The sequence below is a fragment of the Peromyscus californicus genome, unplaced genomic scaffold (genome assembly GCF_007827085.1).
Source record: "Peromyscus californicus insignis strain IS unplaced genomic scaffold, ASM782708v3 Scaffold_6__1_contigs__length_162567912, whole genome shotgun sequence".
NCBI classification, from domain to species: Eukaryota; Metazoa; Chordata; class Mammalia; order Rodentia; family Cricetidae; genus Peromyscus; species Peromyscus californicus.
The window spans coordinates 56,136,071-56,163,965 of NW_026294584.1; the positions used below are offsets into that span (position 1 = coordinate 56,136,071).

Sequence of the window (27,895 nt, forward strand, 5' to 3'; positions counted from 1 at the left end):
AAATATGGATCAACATGGAAAGTATAATATTAAGCAAGACAACCTAAAGACAGGGAGGCATAACCACATGTTCTCTCTCATATTTGGATCCTATCTAATGTACATGTGCATACACATATATGCATATACACACATGACATGAAGAAGAAAAAGGATTCTGGAAGAGTTTACAAAAGCAGATCAGGAGGGTACCAGGGAATTAGGGATGAAGGGGCAAGAGAATCTACTAAAACACTTTGTTTCAAAATGCCATATGGTATTTAATAACCTAGTATGCTTATTAAAGAATAAAAATTTAAAATTATTCAAATATAAGACATAAAATACAGAAAAAAGATAACAAGCTTAAAAAAATCCTAAGCAGAGAATTCCAAATCACAGTAAGACACTATTAAGTTAGAGAAGTGAATATAGAGGGGGAAATAAGGATAATAAAGGGCATAAACTGTCAAGATTTAGTATTGAGAACCAGAGAGATGTGGATGTACATTTGTGGGAACTCGAGAGACTGGAGAAGATACACACACACCTGCATGCACACACACCATCACCACCACCACCACCACCACCACTACCACCAAGTTCATTTTGTACTAGCTATCTACTGCTGGGTATGGGGCCTACCATTCAGTGTGGTTCATGTGAATGAAAGCTCTTGAAAGGAAGCTGTCTGTGGAGACTGATTGTAGATTAGTATTTTAGTACTGTGGATAGATTGGAATGTTGCAGGTCCAGGGCTAATTACCTTATCTTGGGCTAAGTTCTGGATCTCTGGAACACCCACTCCTTACCCTCCTCTGTGTCAGAACTAACATCTTGTGACAACAGATAAAACCTTTTAGAATCTATTGACTTGGCAGGCAACTGGCTTTTACCAATCCACAAACTAAGAATGCCATCAGATAGTATCTTAAACCTATAGGAAATCTTCCCCCATCTCAACATACCCACCTCTCTGATGTACCTGCCAATGCGTTTTAAACTTGCTTTGATTTATGACTTTCTCTGTTCTGTAAAACTTGTTGAAACTGCTTCCACATTGAAACACAGAATTTGGGGTAACCTAAATCTGTGTTCCTGGGCTATGGTCACTCACCATGGCTCCAGCATAAACTGTCTTTTACTCTCTTTAAGATGAGAGCTATGGTTTTTGTGTCAAGACTTACATACCCACTGAGATTCCATTGGAGAAAACTAATTTTTCCTTTGCAAATGGTTGTCAATTGGAGACAGCTTTTTGGTGAGGGGTGGAAGCTCACGCCCACTTTCCCTTTCAGCACTGGGCCTCAGTCTGGCTTGAACTTGTGCAGGCGCTGTGAATGTTGCCACAGAGTCGATGAGTTCAAATGTGCATCAGTCCTAGTGTGTATGGAAGGCGCTGTTACTGTGGTGTCATCCACCACTTTGGCTCTTAAATTCCCTCCACCTCCTTTACTCCATAGCTCCCTGAGCTCTCGGGAGATGAATTTCATGAAGACATCCCATTTGGGACTGAATGTTCCAAAGTCTCTCGCTCTGCACACTGTCCAGTTGTGGGTCTCTATGTTTTATTCGTCTTTCTTGATGTGCTTAGAAACTTAAAAGCCGTAAGTATAAAAGGAAGTTATATCACTCTCCCGAAAATAAAACAAAACACCCCCCCCCCCGCCCGCCCCAAATACTCTGCAATAGTAGAAACAAGGACACAAGCAGATATACCATCGGATCCTCAGCTCCACTGACCACAAGAAAGGAGAGACAGATGGGAATCCAAGCACTGCTCCCAGTGCCAGTTCCCCTAAGTGCAAGGCCTAACTTCCTGTTCTTATAATGCAAGCACAGCTGTGGGCCTGCAATCTAGCTTACTCTAAATCCTACATGTTTTCTATAACTATTCTCCAATTTTCCCATAAAGAGAAATTTATGGAGATACTGGAAGAAAAAAATAGCCTCTCATGGAGCCCCTCTCCAGTTGAGAGTTGAGAATTCAGGCACAATTAATGAAATTTACTTTTGAGGTTGACAAGATTCCTTTTATAGAAAGATATTTCAGACAAGAAATTTAAAATAGCAATGCATCATGCTTGGCCTTTCTCCACTCTTAGCTAGAAACCTTCAGTTTCCTATGGATCTCACAAGGAATCCCATTCAGTCACAGCCAAGTCTTAATTTCCTTGTGCAACCTTATGGCCCATAGCTTCATCTTATCAGACAATAGCACCATACAAGGCACTTTTGGAACTACCCTGTCACTGCACTTATCAGAAAGAGGGAAGAGACAAAAAGAATTCTTAGCATCCTTTTACGTTGTGAGTGGAGACATCAAACTGTTGAATATAGCCACTGCTAAGACACACATGAGGCTTCTTGAAAAGCTTACACCCATGCTCTCAAATGTAAGCTCTGTTTTTCTGCTTAAATCTATGCTAAGAATCTTTTTAAAAAGTATCTCTTTCAGTTTTTGAGGTTATATCATATCCCTTCCCTTTTCTTCCTCCAAACCCTCCTACATAATCCTCTTGCTCTCTTTCAAATTCATAGCCTTTTTCAAGAATTGTTTCACACATATATGTATATGTATATAAATATATATTCCTAAATATAACCAGCTCAGTCTGTATAATGTTACTTGTATGTATGTTTCTAGGGCTGACCCTTTGGTATTGGATAACTCATCTCAATTTCTATCTTCTGTTCCTGGCTGCTAAGATTATTTTCAAAGATAAATAAAACAAGGAAACCATCCAGTTAAGTACAGCAGCATGGACAATTTCAACCTTATGAGGCATCATGGTGAAGGATGACTAGGGAAGGGTTTTTTTCCTCCTAATTTAGATCTATTGAAATAGGTAGTTATCAGTAAAGATTTCTTGAGAGATATACACTGGAGATGAGTTTTGAAAGAAAAGTTTAAGAAAGCGCCATATTGATTTCCAAAGTGGCTGTACAAGCTTGCATTCCCACCAACAGTGGAGGAGAGTTCCCCTTGCTCCACATCCTCTCCAGCATAAGCTGTCTTCAGTGTTTTTGATCTTAGCCATTCTGATGGGTTTAAGGTGGTATCTTAGAGTCATTTTGATTTGCATTTCCCTGATGATTAGGGATGTTGAGCAATTCCTTAAATGTCTTTCAGGCATTTGAGCTTCCTCTGTCCAGAATTCTCTGTTTAGCTCTATAGCCCATCTTTTAATTGGACTGTTGGGCATTTTGATGTCTAATTTCTTGAGTTCTTTATATATTCTGCATATCAGTCCTCTGTCAGATGTAGGGTTGGTGAAGATCTTTTCCCATTCTATAGGCTTTTGTCTTGTTGGCTGTATCCTTTGCTCTACAAAAGCTTCTCAGTTTCATGAGGTCCCATTGATTAATTGTTTCTCTCAGTGTCAGCCTGGGTGAAGAGAGGAGGGGACTGGACCTGCCTCGACTGACTGAATCTACCAGGCTAAGCTGAATCCCCAGAGGAGTCCTTGTCCTGGAGAAGGTGGGAAGGGGAGGTAGATTGGGGGTAGGGCAGGGGTGGGGAGGGGAGGAGAAGGGAGGACAGGGGAATCCGTAGCTGATATGTAAAATTAAATTAATTATAAAATTAAAAAAAACCCAGAAAACAAACAAACCAAATAAATAAATAAATACCCTATTAGGAAGCAATTGAAACGTCAACAACAACAACAAAAGAATTTACTTTCATCTACTGGAAAGTTGTCACAAAACAAGAAACTTTACTACCATCTGCTGAAAGCTATAATGAATATACAAATCTAAACTTTGTATGATAGCAATGCTGTCCCCTAGGGTGAACATGTACAACTGTATACCAGCAGTTCTGTTTAATAAATAAAGTGTTTGTCATAAAAGTGGGCTGTGATAAATGCTGAAGATGTAGTTTAACAAAGTATGGTTCCAGCCCCCCTACCTCACAGAATTTCACAGCCCAAAAAACTCAGAGTTCCATTACAGTTTAGCAAGTGTTGTGCTCAGGGGAGGGTCTCTAACCTGGCTGGTAGGGAATCTGTGTTAACATATTTGCTCATACAGAAATGGCTGTGACTGTACAAAATAAAACAGCAAGTCATAACCATAAAAAAAAGAAAAGTTTATACTATATGACAGTTGAAAAAAAAAGAAGAAGAAGAAGAAGAAGAGATGGCGGGCTAAGGCTGAAGGCAGCCAGAGGACACAGAGGGAAAGAAAAGAGGGAGCAGTTTGTGCACTATGAAGAGAGGTGGAACTGGAGACACAGTGAGAACCAGCCTGATGAGAGAGACCTGTGCTGCCACTGAGGGCCATGTCTGGGTCTGCAGCCCCACTGCAGCTGGGGTCTGTGTTGATGCCAGTGGCTCATGTTATCACCCAAGGCCATGGGGATGTCCATGGTTTGAGTTGGCTTTTGAGTACATTTTGAGTACAGTTGATGACTGAGTGCCATGCTAAGCTGACCCCACCCCTCCCTGGCCAACTTATTGTGGCTCCAATGGTGATGTGGGCTTGGGAGAGCTGGCCCCACCCCTCACCTGGGCAGAGTGGGAGAGCTGGTCCCAGTGGCATGGGCATGGGAGAGCTGGTGGGCTGACAAACTCAGGTACACCCAGGCCCAGATGCAGGGGTTTGAGCTGGTCCATCCTAACATCTACCCCACCTATAAGTTTCTGGAGCATGTGAAGGGGCCAGTCCTGCAGAACCAAAGTTGCAGGATCTCCGTGACTCAGAGCAGCAATCGGATATCCTAGAGGAGTCTCTGTGAGGGTCCAGTAGTGATGGTGTAGTAGAAGCCAGATGCCTCGAACGAGACTAATGACCCACTGCAACGAACATTTGTAAGTAATGTCCTGAGACACACCATGACACACCGCAGCTTCCTTGGTGAGATGCTTTTGTTTTAACTTTTTTGGTGGCGGAGCTACAAGGGTTGATATGGAAGGACTTGGAAATGAGTAGGATTTGGGTGCATGATGTGAAATTCACAAAGAATCAATAAAAAATTATGAAAAAATTAGAGATAGGTTTTAGAAATTAAACAGTATTCTGTTAAAAAAAATAATACCCCTACATGCTTTGATTTGCAGAGGCAACACAGGGTTTTTAAGATAACAGCCTGAATGAACAATTAGTATTAAGACAATGTAAGGATTTGATTAATTATTTCTTTAACATTCTAATACTTAACTATCCTGTTCCTATGTGGATGTGACAGCACCATACATCATCCCTGATATAAAGAGCCCCACATGACATCCAGCAGAAACTGAACAAATGTGATGTTCTCATGATGCCAAGCCCTATTACAGAATGGGTCAATGTCTCCTTCCCTCGAGTTCACAAAAAACACTACTAATTTCAGTCCACAAGTGCAAATGCAAGTCTACATAAGAGTGTGTAGAACAGTTTGACAGTAAAAGAATTAATCAGCACATAATAACTGTACATATTTATAGAGTATAGACTATGATAATTCAATATACTGATATAATAGGCAATGACTGGATAATTAACATCTATTTGAAGTTCTGTCTTCCAGCTCTTTTAAGAGTTATAATAAATTGCCACAATCTGGCCACTGTGGTGTGCCACAGAGCCTTGGAACTTACTCCTGTTACCCTTCCTGTCCCTCCTCTCATGGCATTTGGGAGCCTATTACATATCCACACAATGATTTTATTCCTATGGTGGTAATGTATGTTCTTCCTTACTTAAGAAAAAAAATTTATTTATTTTTATTTTATAGGTATGTGGAGGACCAACCCCCACACTTATTTACCCCCAGGAACTCTTGAGGAATGAGGGATAAGAGACTTAGTTAGAAATAGAGAGGGATAGAAACAGAAAACACAAGATAGACTTGGGTGGGCCTGGATTCTTATCCACTGGCCCAGAACTTTATTCCAAAGGTCTATTTATAACAATGCCAAGGGGTGGAGCAAAAGACCTCTCCCTTGCTAGTTAGACCCTTACAAACACCTGGTACTCGAGCCCGTGGTCCAATCAACCTCTTATGCAGTCCTGCTGGGTACAGTCACTAGTGGGCTCCAACATAGGAATAGGTGTGTTGCTTACATGTGTGTATGTGAACCACATGACCGCAGTGCCTGTGAGGGCAGAAGATGATGATGGATCCTTTGGAACTGTAGTTACAAGCAGGTGTGAGATGCTATGTGTGTGCTGGGAACTGAACTTTGATCCTCTGGAAGCACAGTCAGTGCTGGGAACTGCTGAGCCATCTCTCCAGCCCCACCCCTGCTGAGATTCTTCAGCATTTTCTTGACCTTTCTTGTTACTTAGATAAAACTGAAGTTTGTAAGGTTAGAAGCTCAAAGAAACTCCAAGATTGCTACCCTCGACTGCAGTGGTATCCCAAGGCTGTGTAAATGCCATTTAGATATTTCTCCATAAAATTTACAATGAGCCCTTGAGTAAATTGAATCCTGTCAATTTTCTGTCTCCTAGCAATAGGAACATCATTGCTGGTTTGGCTGCAAGTTGGTCATCAATTCAAATTTCATTCCTATAATGACATTTTGGTAAATAGAATGACATCCACCCTAGAATTAGGGATATTTTGCTGGATCTCTGTCCATCAATACAAACCTCCAATTTTAATAAACAGAAAATCACACTGTAAGTATCTAAATAAGTGCTTGCAAGCACACATGTAAATGCATCTACATAAACATGTATGAAAAATCAGACAATTAGATGCTATATTGTGACACATACAAAAGTGATTTTAGAAAAGATGGCTCAGCAGTTCATAGCATTTGCTGGCCTTCCAGAGGACCCAGGTTCAATTCCTGGCACCCATGTCAGGCATCTCACAAGCATCTATACTTCCAGTCATAGGGTATCTGGTGCCTCTGGCCTCCTTGGGTACATACACTTACACACACATATATCCACCTGCAATACACATAATTAAAAATAACAAAAATAAATATTTAAAGAACAAAAGAAAAAACCAAGCTGGAATATATGACAATATGTAATTGCTCACAATCACCATTTTTCATTAAAAGAGCCACATGCTGCCCCAAACTTTTGACAAATGATGCCAGGTTTTTTTGAACAATCACCAGAAGGTAATTTATTTCTGAGGATTCCATCTACAGAGCAGGAAGGGAAAAAGGTTCTGTCAGGAACATACTTTATGAAATAGAATAGCCATAAAGAACAATGGCTCTGATTAAATTTAGTTGTAAACTGACTTCCTGCAGCTGCTGAAAGTGATCTCACTCTAAGAATTTATTCTGAGTTCAGGTGTGATCTGACAAACACGGCCCTTTGCATACACATCTGTCCCTCCTCGAGTACCCCCAAATGATTCACAGCCACGCATGGATAACTTTGAGATCTGTGATTTACAGCATTTGATAACCAACAGACTAAAATTATTACTAAGTTAATCTAATCAATAATTCAAGATAAATATACCCACACAGTCTGTTGTGTAAGGTTCTTTACTACCAAGATTTCTGTTGTAAATTCTCTTTTAAATGTGCTAATCATTTCTCCCTTCCATCATTTTGATTCAAAGATCCAATAGTGTTGGCCTGCCTACAGAGCTCAGTCATTTGACTGCATAAATACTTTTTAAATAGAAACTTAAAGGAGCAAATGACTGAACATTGCACAGGACACTTTGTATGCTAAAGCACAATGAAAACTTTATTTTCTGACTGGGCCTAAAGTACTTGAAAATAGTGAAAATAAATCTCAACACTGACAAAAGTTGTCACAGGGAGGTGAAATGAACTATTTCACATAGTAAAGTTTACTGACATCATAATTTATGCTCAGATACTTGATACCAGTTTATTCCATAGAAACAACACCAATTTATTCCATAAAAATGTGTATGTATTGTCTTATCTTATAAAAAACATCTAACAGGATTGACCTAGCATTTGCAAAATTTCTACTGATACAGCAAATGCAGACCCTTTGTATGAGTTATTTCAGTCGTTATAGAACCCTCAGTGTTGACAACTTCAAGGACTTTCATCAGTTTTAATTAAAATAACTAGGCAGGCGGATCTTTGTGAGTTCGAGGCCAGCCTGGTCTACAGAGCGAGATCCAGGAAAGGCGCAAAGCTACACAGAGAAACCCTGTCTCGAAAAACCAAAAAAAAAAAAATAACTAATATACTTCCCCCAAGAAGCCCTTGGAGAAGCACTGACAGGGGCCAACTCAAAGGTAAATTCAGGAATAAAGTGCTTTGTTGTCTGGTTTTCGCTGCTGTGGTGAGCACCATCATCAAAAGCAGCTCCGAAAGGAGAGAGTTGATTTGGCTTACACGACTGGATCACAGTCTAAAAGTGAGGGAAGCCAAGGTAGAAACTCAAGAAGGGCAAGAGCCTGGAGGCAAGTCCTGTGGGGAAGTTTCTGTATGCTGTGAATATGTGTGGCTCCCATTGGATAATAAATAAAGCTGTTTTGGCCTATGGCAAGAAAGCTTACAGACAGGTGGGAAATCCAAGCAGAGATACAGAGAAAAGAAGGGCAAAGTCAACAGAGGTGCCAGCCGCCACCAAAGGAGCAACAGCATGCCAGCAGACTGGTAATGTCAAGGCCACGTGGCAACATGTAGATTAATAGGAATGGGTTAATTTAAGATGAAAGAGCTAGCTAGCAAGAAGCTGAAGCCATATGCCTACAGTTTGTAATTAATATAAGTCGCTGAGTAATTATTTTATAAGCGGCTGTGGGACCACGGTGGGAGAGATTCATCTAGACTGCTGGGCAAGGCAGGACTGGAGAAATTTCCATATACAGGCAAGAACTGGTGTAGAGGTGTAGAGTGCTTTTGCTGATTTGCTCTCTATTGCTTGCTCAGCCTGCTGTCTTATATACCCCAGGACCACATATGTGCCCAGGGGTAGCACAAACCAAAATGGTATATTCTTAAATCAAGGAAATACCCCAACAGACTTACCTACAGGCCAGTCTTACTGAGGCATTTTCTCAGTAAGTTCCCTCTTCCCAGATAACTCTAGCTTGTGTGATGTTGAGAAAAAAGTAACCATCACAGATGTGTTAATTGTGCTGAGTGTATGGTGCCCCATTCAGTAGAAGACTGAATACAAGCAAAACCAGCAAACTACTGATACACATTAATATGGGGGAAGCTCACAAACTTTTGGTAAGGAGAGAAGTCTGACCCAAAGGACCACGAGACATAAGAGTTTATGACACTCTAGAAGGGCGAGAAGGCCAGGGGCCAATAGAAGGACAGGAGGCATACATAATATATAATATGTAATAAATAAATACTATATATGTACATATAATAAATAAAGGATAATAAACATGTTTTACTCTTGATTGTCGTGGTGGGTACCGAACTGCACACCACTTTAAAGACAACTGAACTGCAAGTTTACAACCAACTTTATCATATAAAATTATACCCAGCAAATACTGAACAAAAATAAAAAGAAATTAAAGGTCAAACACTACATCTTCACTCCAACCATAATTTGAAAAGCACTTAAAATCATTCTATATGTACTCTAGGGATGTGCATAACAGTCACTGATGCAAGGGTATAGTCCAATTTTTCTTTGGGCCCTCAGCTCACAAATAACAACACGAAGACTTATTAATTACAGAAGCTCGGGCTTAGGTTAGGCTTGTCCCACTAGCTCTTATAACTTAAACTAACCCAATGATTTTAATCCACCATCTGTTGTGTGGCTCGTTACCTCACCCCTCAATACTGCCCACGATGCTTCCTCTGAGTCTGGCTGGCAACTCCACCTTCTTCTTCCCAGAGTTCTCTCTCTGCCTGGAAGTCCTGCCTATACCTCTGGCCTAGCTATTGGCTGTTCAGCTTTTTATTACACCATCACAGCAATTTTCACACAGTGTACAACTATCTCGCAGCACAAGTGTGTGTGGCTGTCCCCTGAACTACATAAGGTGTTCACCAAGCTATTTTGTGGCTCATTATACTGTACCTCTTTGGAGGGTCATTCTGAATCTTCATGGCTCATGCACTAGTTTATGATTAGTCAATGTAATATGGTTCATCAAAATTTCTCTAAATACTCCACAGACAGTGATGCCTTCCTGAAACCCACAGCATAAGAAGTGACTGCCCAAGTACCTGAAGTGGCCATGTATGTTTGTTACACTAGTGTGGCAGTACAATCAGATTGAATCCAATGTATCTTACTACAAAATTCCCAAACTGAAGTAGCTGCTATGTGCCTTGAAATAAACAAGAGGAAAAATGGTTGTTACTAATGACATGTCACTAGTTCCTGGGAAGCTGTAAAGAACACTTGTACCAGATGCCTGAGTTAGTTATGTTGGTAGATGCTTTAGAAGCTGTCTTAGGACAGTGGTCTCCATGGGTGTTTGTTTACTTACATATTTGTTATTTTTTGTGGATGTGCTCTGCACATGTTTGTGTCCATATGCACATGTTTGTGTCCATATGCACATGTGTGTAGGTGCACATGGAAGTACATGCATGTGGAGGCCAGAGGTCTGTCTAGTGTCTTCCTTCACCTTTTTGTATTTTTTTTTTTTGGCATTTGTTCTTTTATTTGTTTGGAGTATTGGGGAGCATGCCATGGTGTGCATACAGGGGTTAAAGGACAACTTGAGAGATGTGGGATCTAGGGATCTAACTCAGTTTGTCATGTGGGTACTAGGAAACTGAACTCAGGTCCTCCATACTGATCAAGCTGTCTCCCAGGTCCCAGTTATTTCAATTGTATTTTGACCTTGGTTTAGTTGGAACAGTTTTATAGGGACAAGTGAAGCTACCATAGTCATCTTCTGGAAAGAGTGGCCAATCTGCTGACAGGAGAGTTGCAAGGGTAGAAAAATCTGAAAGTTTGAAAAGAGAACTTTTTTTCAGTGCCTTGTACATTCTAGAAAATCACCTCATCACTGAATTATATTCTCTGCTCCTGACATCTTTTTTTTTTTTTTTTTTTTTTTTTTTTTTTGAGACAGGGTTTCTCTGTGTAGCTTTGCGCCTTTCCTGGAACTCGCTTTGGAGACCAGGCTGGCCTCGAACTCACAGAGATCCGCCTGGCTCTGCCTCCCGAGTGCTGGGATTAAAGGCATGCGCCACCACCGCCCGGCATGCTCCTGACATCTTAATGATAAAAAACTTTAAGGGAGTGAGAGAAAAAAAGTCCAAGATGTGTTTTGCTTTTCTTTGTAAATGAGTCTGCCTCTCAGTCCTACCACTGAGTAAGTATGTTCAGAAGTGAGCCTTTTGTATGAACACAGGGGCATCTTTGAGATGCTTGTCTTTTAAATCATAGTATTCGTTACTATACATCACACCTACCTAAAATAATGTTTACATAAAATTAAGCAGGAAGACTTTCTATTCAGGTTTTTGTATGCATTTACTCTGAGAAACAAAGATGAAAATGATCCTTACAACTTCAAACACTTTTAGACAGAACACCATCAACTCAGAGCTATTTCTTACTATTATGCAAATGAGCCTAAAAATCTCTAACTCCCACAAAGTCATGCACCACACACACACACACACACACACACACACACACACACACAGCACTGATGTTGATACTGTATGCTGTTCCCAACTATTAATGAATTCAAATGTGAGTACCTTGTTCAGAATAAGATGCATTTGATAGAAATTAGAATGCAGAATAATGTAGCACATCTGTTAGAAGTGAGACATAAACTAATTTTTAGATCTAAAGCATTTAAATTATGTATAGTTTATATACGATAACAAAATTATAATGTATATAACTATGAGACATTTCTTTTGCACTAATATACTTAAAAAACCTGATTTTATAAGTGAGAAACTCCTTGCTGAAAAATAGCTTAGCCTTAGTGACATTTCTCTTGAGGTATCAATAAAAAATCATTAATTCAATAAATTTTCAGATGCTCATTAGTGCACTAGATATTAGAGGCATACAAAGATGATTAACTGAGATTACCAACTTCGAGCAGTTCACCACCTAGTGAAGGGTATAAAGCACATCTTCACAAGATAAAATGAGAGAGTAAATAATTAAAAAGCATTATGCAAAGTTAAGGAGCAATAGATCACTAGAAATTTATAATCTAGTAAAGGACATAAGTCCTTACAACTCTAAATCAAGGTAAAATAGGAACGGGACATTGTGATTTGTAGGCAGTATCACAGTGAATGAGACAAGTTGCAGCAGGCTGGAAGGAAAGGGGTGCTCAGATGCACACACAGCATCAGCTCATCAGTGGCATACAGACAGTACTGCTACAAGAAATGCTGGTGTCCTCCCTTAATACTACCCAATAACCAGCACAGCACAGGATCTGCAAGCACTGATCAGTCTGGTCAGAATGGAGCCTGTGTAGCTCCAATGTGTACAAGGTAAGCTATGAGTCAAGACCCAAGCAAAATCAGAGAGAAGAAGTGCATGGCATACTTAAGACAGCTCTGTTTGTTTACAAATCAAAGAATGAATCAGAAATATCTGGAAAGACAACCTTGGCTTAAGGAGTTTAGCTTTTACCAATGAGACAAAGGGTAGTCTGCTGTGGGATGTTCTGTATGGCAAATGTGTTGCTGATTGGTCAATAAATAAAACACTGATTGGCCATTGGCTAGGCAGGAAGTATAGGCGGGACAAGGAGGAGAATAAAGCTGGGAAGTGGAAGGCTGAGTCAGAGACACTGCCAGCCGCCACGATGAGAAACAGCATGTGAAGATGCCGATAAGCCACGACCCATGTGGCAAGGTATAGATTAATGGAAATGGATTAATTTAAGCTGCAAGAACAGTTAGCAAGAAGCCTGCCACGGCCATACAGTTTGTAACCAGTATAAGTCTCTGTGTTTACTTGGTCGGGTCTGAGTGGCTGTGGGACAGGCAGGTGAGAGAGATTTATCCTGACTGTGGGCCAGACAGGAAAACTCCAGCTACAAATGGCGTCCAACGTGGTGGCAAGAGTTTCCACCTAGAAACTGAGAAAAAAGATTCTAAAACGGAGCTTAAATCAGTTCCTAATTGTCTCTCTCAAATGAGTGGCAGCTGCCGGTTTGAGCTACTGGCGGGTTCCTAGCGTGTGTGCTCGACCTGCCATATGGCAGGAATGAGGCCTCTGCAAGTGGCACATTAAGTTGCATGGTGGATTTAGCCTTTGCTAGTACAAAACAAAAAAAGAGGTTTCTGGGCAGCACGCTGCTTGGATAAAGGCATAGAGATCCATGATGGCTCCCAGAGCTGGTGGAGGCGTGCCACTGCCATGTTGGGAAGCTGAGGTGGGCAGAGCCAGCAGCCACAGCTGCTGCAGTTTAAAGCAATAGATTCACAATAAGACAGATTCAGATGTAATAGTTTACAATGTGTGTAAAATATACGTAGGCTTGAAAGAGACAAAAAGTGATATATACAGTTATATAAACAAATACATAGTTTTAAAAAATAAAGTTTTTAAAGAGAGAGTAAAATTAATATAAAAAATAAGCCACGTGAAGATGAATATTACACAGAGAATCTGGATTGTGTTGTCTTTGGGATTTTTAACTGCAGAAAAACATTTGATTGTAAAAGCTGTTGAGTTATGCCAAAATGTATATTTTAAAAGTACCTTGACTTCAAAATTTGGATGTAAGGATGTGTTGCTTTGGAAAGGAGACTCTGCTTTTGTTCCCACAGAAAGCCAAAGGCTATGGATTTGTTCCAGATTAAGATACATACCCTCAACCCCCAGCCACACACAGGCACACACAAATATGCACCCATATACACACCCCACTGAACTACAATGTTCTCTTTATGTCTCATAATTTATTATACTGAATATTTTCTCTTCATATAATTCTACAACATAATACATTTATTTTTCAGTATGGAAGCCTAGCACACAAACATGGGTTAAATCATAGCATCTTCAAACAAACCTGTCGTTGTAATTTGTCTCAATCCTCCCCCTCCCACCCAACTCACCATCTTCCTACCCACTCCCTTCTCTATCTGCTTCCCTTTCTCTCTCCAATGAATCCCAACTTCTACTTTCTTCTATTAGTTTACTTCTATGTATATGTGTGATTGCATATGGTTATATGTGTACCCTGTGTGCCTCGTGCCCACAGATGCCACAAGAGAGCACTGGATCACTTGAAACTGGAGATACAGAGTGTTGTGAGCCACTTGATACAGGTGCTGGGAAACAAATCTGAGTCCTCTTCAAGAACAGCAAGTGTTCTTAACCATTGAGCAATCGCTCTAGCACAGTGGTTCTCAACCTTCCTAATGCTGCAATTGTTTAATACAGTTCCTCATGTGGTGACCCCCCAACCATAAAATTATTTTAGTTGCTACTTCATAACTGTAATTTTCCTACTGTTATGAATCATAATGTAAATATATTTGGAGATAGAGGTTTGCCAAAGGGTTCCTGACTTGAGAACCATTGCTGCTCCCATCAACTATTTTCTTATTGTGTGTGTGCATATAGATATATACGCGTATATATATATATATGTATATATATGTATATATACATACACACACACACACACACATATATATAAAATCACCAAACCTAAAGACTTGATTTCAATTCCTGGAACCCACATGGAGAAAAGAGATAACTAACTCACAAAAATTATGCTTTGACTTCCACCCTCATGCTGAGACCCACACAAGTGTGCACACATACACTAAATAAGTAAGTAAATAAATTATTTAAATTATGTTTTAACAACTTTTCAAGAAGTTAGATGGTGACTATTGTGAGTTTATATCAACATCTACTATTTTATTACACTGGTCTATATGTTTGTTGTCATATCAACACTAAGTTGATTTGCTACTCTGGCTCTGTAGTATAATTTGAGATTGGTTATCTTGCTATCTCTGTTATTGCCCTTTTTGCCCTGGGTAGCTTTAGCTATTCATTGCCTCTATATTTTCATATAAATGTTAGGAATGATTTTACTAGCTTTGTGTTGTAAGCCATTGATATTTTGATAAGGATTTCATTGAGTCTATAGGTTCCTTTCAAGAATCTTCCAAACCACAAAGTATTAACTAGTAAGGATTAGTATGGTGGTATTTTATTTGTACTGAAATGTGATTTTAATTGTATGTTAATAAATAAAGTTGCCCGGGGTCAGAGCTATTACAGCCATAGCAAGAGCGTGGCGGTGGTGGCGCACGCCTTTAGTCCCAGCACTTGGTAGACAGAGCTAGGTAGATCTCTGTGTGTTCAGTCAGCATTGGAGACACACGCCTTTAATCTCAACACCAACCATAGAAGACCTGGAAGTCTCTACAGACAGGCAGTGACGAGGCAGTCATGTGTTTGGGTTTACAACCAATGAGAAGGCAGAACAGAAAGACTATATATATAAAGACATACACACAGGAAGTAGGTCCCCTTTCGGAGAGCTCTCTTGGCTGAAGCAGGAAGGGTGAGGCTCTTAGCTCTGACCTCTTGGCTTTCTTCTCTGAATCGGCTCTGTGTTTCTTATTTAATGAGACGGTTGGTTACATCTACAGATTAGGGCAGAAATTCATTTTATAAATTAACTTAACTAACAATAAGTAGAATCCATCAAAGAGTTGGTTCTTTTGGATAAAGGGGGAGAGTACTGAAGGAGACATCCTGATGGGGGTGCATTTTGGGGTCAGGCAGAAACCTGGTGCAAGGGAAACTCCCACAATTCTGTAAGGATGACCCTAACTAAGACTTCTAGTAATAATGGACAGGTAGCCTAAACTGGCCATCTCTGTAATCAGATTGGTAACTACCCAATTATCATCAGAGAGTGTTCTTCCAGTGATTGATGTAGAGATCCATAGCCAAACATTGGGTCGAGCTTGAGGAATCCTCTTGGAGAGAGGGAAGAAAGCTTGTACAAGCCAGGGGGTGGGGGTCAAAGTCATCACAAAGGATCCCACAGAAACAACTAACTTGGGCTCATAGGAGCTCACAGACTCTGAACCCAACAGCTAGGGAGTCTGCAAGGGACCTACCTAGGCCCTCTATATATGTGTGGAAGTTGTGTAGCTTTACCTACTTGTGGGAATCCTAGTGGAGGAAGCAGGACCTGTCCCTAATGCTTTGGCTCACTTCCAGGAACCTATTCCTTATACTGGTTGCCTCGCCCAGCCTAAATGCAAGAAGAGGAGTTTAGGCCTACCTTAACTTGATATGCCATTGTTTGTTGACACCCAGGGGAGGCCTGCCCCTTTCTGAACATAAACAGAGGAGGAGTGGTTTGGGAGGGTGGGGGAGGGGGAACTGCCTTTGGGGTGTAAAAGTAATGAATAAATTTAATTAATAAGAAAAAAATCATTATTTAATATTACTGGGCAACTTTCAAAGAAAAGGAGCTTTGTGTATCAAGCTTACACTCACCTGAACAAGTAACTGCAGGAGAGTGAATAATATTCTCTATTGTCTCAAAGGGGAGAATCAATATGCAGACTTAATGAGGCTCTTTGCTTCTTAGGAAGAAAGAAGTACAGATACTTTTAATTTTTTCTTCCTACCCACTATCATACAGATTATCATTCTTTGCTTTCACGATAGAAATTTTGTATGTTTTTTACTGTTCATCAAAACAAAACCTGACAATTGGAGGTAAACTGCTTTTAGGACTGAAGCAAAGGTTGATAAATACTGAAGTAACATGGCTTGGACTTGAGGTATTTACTAAGTGGAGTAAGTCATACACACAACTACAGAAACTGCATGGCTACACATACATAAAGCATCTGAAATACACTGACAGAGTGGGAGACGGAAGCTTCCAGAGTTGAAAACACCAGAGGTTAGGAGCTCAAGACAGTGGCCACAATGACATGGCAGTGGAACCAGACACAAGCTCAGAGGCCTGCACTCTAGTGTGTGTCCACACTCAACCGCTCTATACTCTCGGCTCAGCAGTGTGCTGAGGTGAGTTCATGTTTACTGCTCGGGTGACAACAGAAAGTGATAAAGGTTGTGTGGAAGGGGAAGGTACTTGCACACAACTGGAGCTACGAGTGGGAAGAGTTCCAGTTGAATACCAGCCTGGGCTAGACAATGTGTCCAGGCTAACAAAGGCTACACAGAGCCACACCCTGTCTGAGACTCAACATTTACCTTTCAAGGTTTTAGAGCATTAGCCCAGTGGTCTAAAATTAGGTAGTGTGAGAGAAGATTAGATACAACTCCTTTCTTACAACGTGTATTTCTAGTGCCTAGCCATGTACTTTCTGTGCTCCACAATAACTAGTCATGTACTTCTACTAACTGAAAACAGCTAAAGCCAACAGCTACTTTTGAGTCTTCCTCCTCAGGGCATCTAGAGGCATCAAACCCAAGACTCCATGCCGCTACTGTGCAGAATGTTTTCCCTTGGTGCTCAGACTCTATCTCCTTCAGCTTCTCTCGTAATCTGCTGTCTCCCTTATGAATGGCCACAGCCCAGTTCCTAGCTAGGGCGCTGTCTCCTGAGGTCATACAGCACTGCATCCTCCTGAGTCTCCCAGACGGTTCTGCCCTACCTCCCCTGCCACCCTCAATCTTCTCTCTCTATGGGTCTGTGGAGGAGCAGGCACAGCTCCCAGGCCTAGCCAAGGCCTAAGTGGATTCAGTCTTGTTCAGAGGTTCCCATTCCCTTGCTCCACGGGAGCCCAAGCCCATAAACTGCAATTTGGCTTTTTAAAACTCAAGAGTCTTTGTTTGCTTGCTTGCTTGCTTGCTTTTTGTTGTTGTTGTTGTTGTTATTTTGGTTTGGTTTTCATTGTGCAAGTTTTTTGTTTAAAAATACAATTAAGAGGAATTACATGCAGTCACCTGTATCCAATTAGTTTTACTCGTTAGGGCTTGGAAGTAATGAGATTTATTCCAAGGATTTAATTCCCATGCAAGACAGTTAGTTTCACTGATCACTGCTAGGGACTCTACCCTTCCCCAGGCCAGCCATGTCCCAAGGCAATAGAGCAAGAATCATTACAAACATCATTAGGCCCCCAAAATCAATGAGAATTAACTACATTGCTTCAATAAACAACTTCATGTGTAGACAAACAGTTGTAAGATAAATTATGTACACTTTGGAATGTCTTCTATAAGATTATTTGTAAATATAGCTGGGCATAATAACACCTTTGTTCTAGCACATATCTGTGATATGTGGAGGTGGATATCTGTGAGTTCAAGGCCAGCCTGGTCTATATAGTGAGTTCCAGGACATACAGTGTGATATTAGAGAGACCCTGTCCCAAAAAACAAAACAAAACAAAAGAATATTTATAAACAGGATGAAGAATACTTTATTTATTTTGAAATTAATTCAAATAAAGGCAAAAATAATGGTTCTTTCTAAAAGCTACTAAGCTTCTGCTTTTAAATACGAATAAAAGTGTTCTATTAACTTTGTTACCACTGCCTGGCTAAGTCAAAGAAAATAACCGAGACAGACATTTGGAAGTCTTCATAAGCATTCTAGATGGTTCTCATAACTAAGGGAGAGGTGGAAGTGGTGGGTTCATAACTTCCCAAGTTCTGCTTTTTATTGTGTTCCTGAGCTGTGTCTACCATTAGAGAAACAATGTTTAACTGCTGACTACTTGATAGCTACCAGGCTACAGGCATGGGATAAACAGTACCCAGTTTATAACCTGAGCCCCCATGCCCTGTTGGGAACTACATGCTGAGGCACTTTCTAGAACAACCTGGAAGGTTTTCCACCTACTGTCCATGTCAGGTATTAGAGTATACTGTTGGAGGAAGTTGTGAAGGCGTGCAGCCAGTGAGTGAATGAGATGTAACCGTTCCGGGCTGTCACGATCATTGTCTTTTTGATAACTGCATCCCATCCAGTCTCCACACATTAGCAAACAGCATCTGATACCAAAACAATAACAACAACAACAACAAAAACAGAAAACACAGCTTCTCCATGGAAAGCAAGCAGCTGCTCTCCACAGCAGCTCTGGTATCAGAAAGCTGAAGTTAAACATTCTGATGTCATAAAGAGAAATACATGATTTCAAACCACATATGTTTAATGCCCACACAGGGCCTGTTATGCTATAATATTTTTATTTTTGTTTTGGAAGAGAGTAGGCGATTTCTCAAATGCCAACCATTTCAATGCAGCTACTGACACATATGAGAATGACTGAACCACATTTCACAGATAGCGTACTCACATCTATTCCACGAAATCTCATGTTTCCAAATGAGTTGGGCCACAAACATATTCACAACTGAACTAATTTGAAAATCTCTTTCTACCAAACATATTCTCTCATTGAAAAATATCTCACCAGACAAGAATCAGGAAAACAACCCAATGCAGAAAGCAAATCATTAAATAAACTCTCTCTAAACATGTAGGTATGTAACTCAGAAGTAATTAAGAAAGAGTAAGTCCCACTTAGATTTATTCAACACTAATATTAAACCTCACATCTTCACAGTAGACTACATATTTCTTTTCTAGGGGTCCAGTCTGTATTCATTTAAAGTGTTTTAATACCAACATAAATAGCCAGTTGAAGTTTTATTTTAGCCAATCTTCAAAGTCCTCACAAATTTCAATATTTGGTAATGTGACTTAATGAGGCTTTAAAGTAACAGAATAGGATTTTAAAGAGAAGAATAGAGATGATCCTAATTCTAAGAAATCTCATTCAACAAAAGAAATAATACATCGTGGTTGCACAGCTCAGTCCTTCTCATAGAGGCAATTTCCTATGATGAATATGAAGGAAAATAAACAGTTGCCATAAAAAATTACAACTAAGGGCAGCAGACACTGTGAGGGGCGAGCAGACACTGACTTGCAGAGCATACCTTTCTCTCTCCCCTTCGGTGAGGTCATATAAGCGGTTGGCACCTCCATCAGCACAGGCTCTGAAGAGCGCTTCAAACAAAAAGAATACAAATCATTTCAGTACAAATGGCAAAGCACAGTCTCTCTCTCCCGGGAACATCACTGGAAAGCAAACACTCAGAACACAGTCATGCTACCCCTGGATCATAAGATTCACCTTATGGCACTTCTGTCTTTATTACAAGTGACTCTACACAGGAGGACAAAACCACCCTGAGACCCTCTGTGTCTTCTTCAGTCCCTCTGAACCAAGGTGGAGAGTGTGTAGTGCTAGCCTGTTCCATAATGTGCTGACTTATGAGAAGACAGGTTCATGCTCATGGCAGGAAGCAGAACACAGCTTCTGACAGACAGTTGATCTGACTCCATTAACATGCTGGTTTTGGACTTCTACTGGGAACAGGGTGCTTTCAGGTGACTCACTGTTCTGTCTCAATGTTCTGAGCCTTGTTTGTCTTCTCTCTGGAAACACTGAAGACCTTCCTTTTTTCATCGAAGTTTTGAACTTCAAAACAGTGCCTAGGTGAACTGTGCTTCCCAAAGCTTAAGACGCATCCCTTTCAGGTTCTGAATGAATCTTAGTTATCTTAACCCAATTATTTCCCATCCTCCAGTGAAACATATCCATACCAGTCTTACCTGTTCTCAATCTTTCTCCAAACGTTTCATTCTTATTTTCCTTCTGTATGTGACCAACTACTTCAACTCTGTCTTTCAATTTGTGAATCTCTTTTCAATTATTAATAATATTTATTATATGAAATATTAATAATAATTAATATGTTATTAACAATAATATATGCAAATAATATTAGCTTTACTATTACTATTTTAAACTATTAATCTATTTTCAATAAAGGTTCTTTATGACATTTTGCTGCTAATTTTTAAAGCTTCTTTTTTAAGTAAAATAAAACAAGATAAATCAAAAACTAACACATTGGGATTTGACAAAACAAACAAAAGGGAAAGAGCCCTAGAGAAGGCATAAGAAACAGAGACACACTCATTCTCACACTCAGGAATTCCATAAAAATACTAAACTGAAAGGCATAATATATATGTAAAGGGCCTGGTATGCTGTGCATGCTGCCTGAGTCTCTGTGAGTTCATGTGAACTTTGATCATGTTGATTTAGAGAATCTTGGCTTCATTTACTTATTTTAAAAAATCTTTGCCCTAGGGGTTCAGATCAAACTACTCTTTTATTCTGTGGAATAGGAGTAGATGCAAGATATTGGTGATTTAACAGGATATCTTGGCAATTTCTTTAATATATCAAAGTCTTGCCTTCTGCCCCTACACAACCACTAAAAGCAAAGCCACTAAGTATATTAGTTACTTTTTCATTGTAGATCTATGCAAGAGTAATCAGTAATAATGATGCCATAGACCCAAATGTATGCTGTCTTGCAACTTCCCCCACCTAAGAAATTAACCTCAGGCAAGGAGTGGAATGTGACCAGTTTATTTGCCAAAATATTACATGAACAGCTTTAAGCCCAGTTGATAATGGAGCCTTTATTCCTATCTGCAGGTTTCCACTCTCTGTATTACTCTCAACAGCACTATCTTCCAGACTCATAATAGAACAGTCTAAATTCTGCTTACAGCACTCAACTGCTCTCCTAGTCCAAAACTCCAATGTCTTCCACACTAAATCATTAGCATGAGAAAATGTCTGGGACAGGAATGGTTTCAGAATAAACAAACTACCCTGTTGACCTACTTCTTCCTTTTAAAACCATCCTATCATCTTTCTGTGTACAAATTTAGCTATATATTTAAGAAGATTTAGAATGTTTAACTCAGAATTTTGATGTGTTAACATCAGGAAAGATAATGTAATGGGTATCTAACCAACCCTATGGACAGGCACAAAAGCCCCCATCAAAGTCGATTTTCCATGTTCCCTGTTACATATGAAATGAAATACAAGCCACATGTGTAGAACACACTCATTTTAGCTTGAGCTTCCTTACCTATTCAGTATGGTCATTAAACAATTAACAATTTAATAATTACATGTGATCATTCCTATAATTCATGAACACATTGAGAATTCAGTAAAGTTTTCTCTGTTTTTTGTTAGAATTTTTAAAAATACAAAAGCTTATGTTTTTAGAAAAGAACAGCACAAGCTACTATGAAATATTAAATAAAAACAAGAGTTTTTTATAAAAACAACTAAGAGGGATTACTAATTTCACTAACCACCCAAAATACTTTATAAGGACTGGAACCCAGGCTCATATTATGCCAAGAATATAACTACCAGAAGATCATAGAATTTGTGGCACATTTCCTACATGTCAAAATCATCATAATCGAAGAGGAAGAAATGATCTCACATAAAATGTAGTATAATATCACTGACTGGGGAGAATAAAAAGACTGATTAATAGAAACAGATGGTAAACGATCAGTAATTACCCTCGGAGTATAAAAAGTAATTCTCCATAAACAAAATTAACAAGTATATGAGCTCTTTTATGTAACAATTTATTTTCTAAAGCAATATAAAATGTAAGAAATAGTGTTTAATTGATGAAGATTAACAAGTAGAATGATATCAATTTTCCATACAATATTACACAGCAAAGATCAGCTAACTTCAACATTTAAGTCTTTTCAAAAGTCAGGGGTAGAGCTCAGCGACAGAGTGCTGACCAAGCATGTGTGAGGCATAGTTTTGCTCCCCAGTGACATCATAAGCAAATAGGCACATTTACATTTGGTAGGCATCCAAGCTCACTTTGCAGTAGAAGAAAATAGAGTGAGAAGCAAATGTGTGTAATGTCCTTTGGACTAACAAAAGCTTCAAATGCAATGAGCAGTCAGAGGTCAGTTTCAAGGATGAGACAGAAGGAATGCATTAACACATCTAGCTCAGCTAGAGTTATTTTTGTCAATCAAAAAGTTCTAATACTTGTTATTTCTAATAACTATACTTAATTTGATGGATTTAGAGCAGTTTATGAAAAGCAAAACACTTAGTACCTACATTTATTGCTGATTACTAATGTTTTAAATGGAAAACTGAGCAGGAATAGTCATGTGGAAATGTACAGACTACCCTCTCATTACACATGAGTTAGGAATGGGAATTTATTCCATCTGAAGGGAAAAAGAAATCCATTTTTGAAATAATTTGATTCCCATAAGGTACCACAAAAACATTCTTTGCTTTTTAAAGCTTTATTCACAAAAAATGTTTTCAAAATTTGTAAGTATACAAATAGATTTGCACTTAAAAAGAAAATATTTGAAGAGTATAACAAACAATGCTGACATATTGTTTGGGTTCACACATAGCAGTTGGAAAAATGTACAACACATACAACCAACAAAGGGAATGGCCATGTAACAAGACCAGAAGTAGAGGGGCACTCTAGAGGAAGAGCAGATAAATCACAATATTTCGGACCAGAAATGTTCATTCATCATAATTTAAATTGTCCTAAGAATTCCTGCATGAGTTATCTCTTAATGTAAAATGTCCGTTAGCTTATACAGCAAAAATTTTGCAGGTTGCCAAGTAATGGTTGAACAATTCTTACTATGCTTCAAGTTGATAAACATCTGAAAACTCAAATACACTAAAAATCACTGGAGCAACTTTTCTATTTCAACTATTCTGCTTTGTTAAAGATAACTTTAAGTGTTGTTTTTTACCCAGCATTTAGCAATATTTACAAAAAAAAAAAAAAAAACCAAAAACCAAAAACCTGCATTCACAATTACAGGTAAATTGTCTATTTCAAAATCTTCTGTTGAATAAAATTGAGCAGAAATAATTTGACTTACTGCAAAGTATACTATTAAAGTAATTTCAAGTATTTATATGTGGAAAAAACAGAAGAAGAGGAGGAGGAGGAGAGGGAGAAAAGAAAAATCTTACCATTTTAGTAACTTAGAACCCTGGAGTTCGATTTTGATCCCAGTATCTATGAGCACTAACAAACCCAGTGGTTTTTACATTTATTTTTTTTTCTTATAAAGCCCAGTGATTTTTAAATCAATCCCAACAACTCTGATTCTAATGCAAAATCATCAAAATTACTATGGTGTATTCCCCCAATTAATAAAAAGTTCAGAACCGACAGGAAGACAATGTAGATAAAACAAGGAGCGAAGTGCAGGGGAAGATGTTGTGCTATTGATGAAGCTCTACCTCGGAGAGACAGCCCTGTAAACTTACAATACTTTTAAATGTGCTTCCCCTTTGATGCAGAAATTCTATGTAGCCAACACAAATACGTGTCTAATGGACAAGACAGGAAGCATAGGATAACTGCTGTCACATACATGTTATAATGGAAAACATTGCAATAGGCATACATGGCCATTGGGTGAATATTGGTAACTGTATCATATTCAACCACCAAGAAAGAGCTTTTTTTTTTTTTAAGTTTTGAATGCTACTGGCTGTTCAGTTTTTTATTAGATCAATCAGGTGCCTTAGGCAGGCAAGGGTGAAACAAAGGCAACACATCTTTATATAATTAAACAAATAGAGCATAAACAAAGGTAACACACCTGAAAGTTGCTTTTATATGCATTAATATGCTACTTGTTTGTCTGAATTCGTCATCTCCTGGCCTCAGCCTACTACACTATGGGATTACATGAAATGTGTCACTACATTTGACTTATAGTACATTATTTTTAATATTATATCTTTATTTTTATTGTATGTATGTTTTGCCTTTAGGTAAGTCTGGTTGCCAAGTATGTGCCTGGTCCCCTCAGAGGTCAGAAGAGGGTAACAGATCCTCTGGAAAAGGAATGCCTTAGTTAGGATTTCTATTCCTGTGAAGAGACACCATGACCACAGTAAATCTTACAAAGGAAAACATTTAATTGTGGTGGTTCACTGACAGTTTCAGAGGTTTAGTTCATTATCGCCGTGGTGGGAAGAAAGGCAGCATTCAGCAGACATTGTGTTAGAAAAGGAGCTGAAAGTTCTTGCATCTTAACTAATAGGCAATAGGAAGTGGTCTGAGATACTGGGCGGTATCTTGAGCATATATAAGACCTCAAAGCCCGCCTCCACAATGACATCCTTCCTCCAATGAAGCCATACTTCCTAATAGTGCCACTCAACTGGTTGTGGGGGGCATTTTCTTTCAAACCACCACAAAAAGTTAGAGACAGTTCTGAGCTACTGTATGAGTGCTGAGAATTGAACCCTGGTCCTCTGCAAGAGTAGCCAATGTTCTTAACCACTGAGCCATCTCTTCAGCCTCCTAGGATATTATTTTATATGATAAATTCTTTTAAAAATTACTTCTGGTTTAGATCTTCCAGTAAATAGCAACTAAGAGAGTATATAATATACAAACCTAAGAAAACTAAACATCTGATATAGGTTTCCATATCAAGATTATGAATTGGTTAAGCAGTAATCAGCACTGATAAGATGCACCTACACTGAAAAGTAGACATTAGACTCAATTCCCTAAGGAAACTCATGTCAACCAAAGGGTGGGGGGTATTGGTGAAATTATTAAGGCCACTCCACGTAGTTAAAAGGAAAGTTTATTAGTGGCATAACTTACAAATGAAGGGATAGGTAGGTCGCAGGGTCTGGGGAAGGTGTATTGCAGTTCAGCGGTGTTCTCTGGAGCTCTGTTTGGTCAACTTCCACCATCCAGGGTACAGGAACAGAGAGAGCTGGCCCATCCGGATCTCGGGTCTTCAGGGTCCCCCCTTGGCCCCGCCTTGTAGGCGTGACAGTTACCAAAGCCTCAATGGGGGTTGGAACTTCCAGATCAAAGCTGGAATGGCAACCCACTACAGGGGGGAGCACCCAAACATGGATAAATGGCATACTGGAAAGCCACCCTGACAAGACTTCACTATTTTATTATTATGCAAGCATGATGTACTGTCTTGTAACCTTCCTAAAAGGTTAATGAACTTCATTTTTGATCAAGCCTGTCAAACCACATTTGCTAGTTCAATCATAAGACCACCGTCTATTCCTCAAACTAACTATTTAATAGTGAATATTTACAAAAACAATAGGGATGAGATAATGACATTCAAACACTGTGTTATGAATCTTTTTTGAACAAGGAATATGAATTATATTGAATTTTAATTTGAAACTCATAAAAACCAATGAGAAGAAAACCGAAAGTTGGGGTTATAGCTCAGTGGTAGAACACTTGCTTAGCATATGTGAAATCCTGGTATCAATCTCCAACACATAGAGGTGGGAGTCATGCACACATATGTAAGAGGGCAAGAGAAAACACATACATATACTTTGAATAGCAAAAATAATTCAGGATAATCCCCATTTGGGGAAAAGGGATAAAATACTTCATCAGGCAAAAACAGGGGTTTCCCACCCAGAGCCAAGGAGACTTCGCGGGTTTCCTCTTTTCCTGACATGCAGCACTTGACTGGGAATGTGAAACTACAAAGGTTGCCACCCTGACCCTAACCAAGAACATGATAAGAAGACAAGTGTGAACATACCAAGTTGCCACTGCCATGACTAAAGCCAGGCAGAAGTCTTAGTTGTACGAGTTAATAAATTCTCTTTCTGGCTGTGGCAAGTTTGAGTTGGGTTCTACACCACTTAAAATATGAAAGAGCCCAAACTAGCACAAATATTAATTTCTAATTTAAAGACAGAGTCCTCAGATCTATATTGAAACAAGCTCTTAGAGAGGAGCCATCATGCCTATGGCTGGTATGTAAATCACCAGCAAACCCTTGCACACAGCCCGAATCACTTAGTTCCCAGACATGGTAAAATGAGACGGATTAGTGTGCTTTCACTTCCAAGGCTTTATTTCATGTAGAAAAAAAAGCATTTACTCAGAAATTCATGGAAATATATTCTCTCCTAAAGAAATAACAATTTACTTTTCTTAGAGGAGTGCTGAAATGCACACAAAATTAACTGCTGCTTCGAGATCTTTTTCAAGGTTTTTGATGGAAAGTTTTACTTATAGTATATTTATGTGCAATTATTAAGAAAGCTCACATTATTTGTAATATTCTTCAGATAATGAGTAGAATACTCATTAAATTTTAGTCAAATCAGTAGCACAAAATTATCCTTATTTCAAATGAAAGTCAAGTGGTATTTATACTGAGCATCAACATGCAGAGTTCTGCACCAGCCCTAATGACCTGCTTCATGCCACGTAATGGAGATTTTTATTACCTTTTAGTAAATATTACTGTGTAAATTCTATTATCCTTTCTCTCTCTTCCTTCCCTACTAATATACTGCAGAGATAAAGTATGACATCTAGTCTTCTAGGATCTTATTTATAAAGTCTATAATAAAATATCCCTTTAATTCTGGGTTTCACCAACTATTTAATTACTAAGAAATCTCAAGAAAACCACCTACTCTCAAGCTGTACTGTATCACCTAGCACAGAGAAAATTTTCTTAAAAATGGGAAAAGTTCATTCTGTATAAAAACTACTAAGTAACACAGATAAATATAATTATTTTGTATGTATAAAGAACATACGTATTTCTTTAACTAAATATGGGACTGTTACAAAAAGTAAGGTCCCACAACTCTCAAACTTTACATTTTCACCAGTAACCAGCAAATCTTTAGGAATAGAACAGCCAATATGAACTCAGTCCACAGTGAAGGAAGCAAGCATGGAAGGAATCACAGTTGGCATCATAAAGCTTGATAGGATTCACATTTGGGTCTTTGCTGAGTGCTTCTCTAGACATTGAAGGGTATTCAGTATTTGTGACCTCTACATATTACATGCCAACAGTACCTTGCTGTTGTGGTTATGGCAACTGCGTATACCTGCCAAGGTCAAACGCCCACTCAGTCATTCCAAGTTCAGAAACAGGACACCAAGAAGAGCCCACCCACTCCTCAGTAGGCTGACCACACCCCACAGCACACACCTATAAGGAAAACATGCTGCTATTCTGCAAAATTTCTGATTTAAACCATTGCCAAGAAGCTAAATTACCTGGCTACTAAAGACAGGGAAAGTAACAAGATAATTATATACTAGTTAAACTGACTTTACATCTATTTCATATGCACCTCCTATTTACTTAAGGCTCTGTAACTAAATTACTAAC

At 39.1% G+C, this 27,895-nt stretch overlaps 1 protein-coding gene across 9 annotated transcripts in view; it reads right to left on the reverse strand.

Moving 5' to 3' along the window:
• The window catches only part of Tpk1 (thiamin pyrophosphokinase 1), a 321,619-nt gene that overhangs the window by 202,424 nt on the left and 91,300 nt on the right, over window positions 1-27,895 (reverse strand). For all 9 annotated transcript variants that reach the window (XM_052719170.1, XM_052719165.1, XM_052719167.1 and 6 more), the window contains one exon: window positions 19,765-19,834. In XM_052719170.1, coding sequence (XP_052575130.1) covers window positions 19,765-19,834 — 70 coding nt within the window. The remainder of the gene's footprint in view (window positions 1-19,764; window positions 19,835-27,895) is intronic.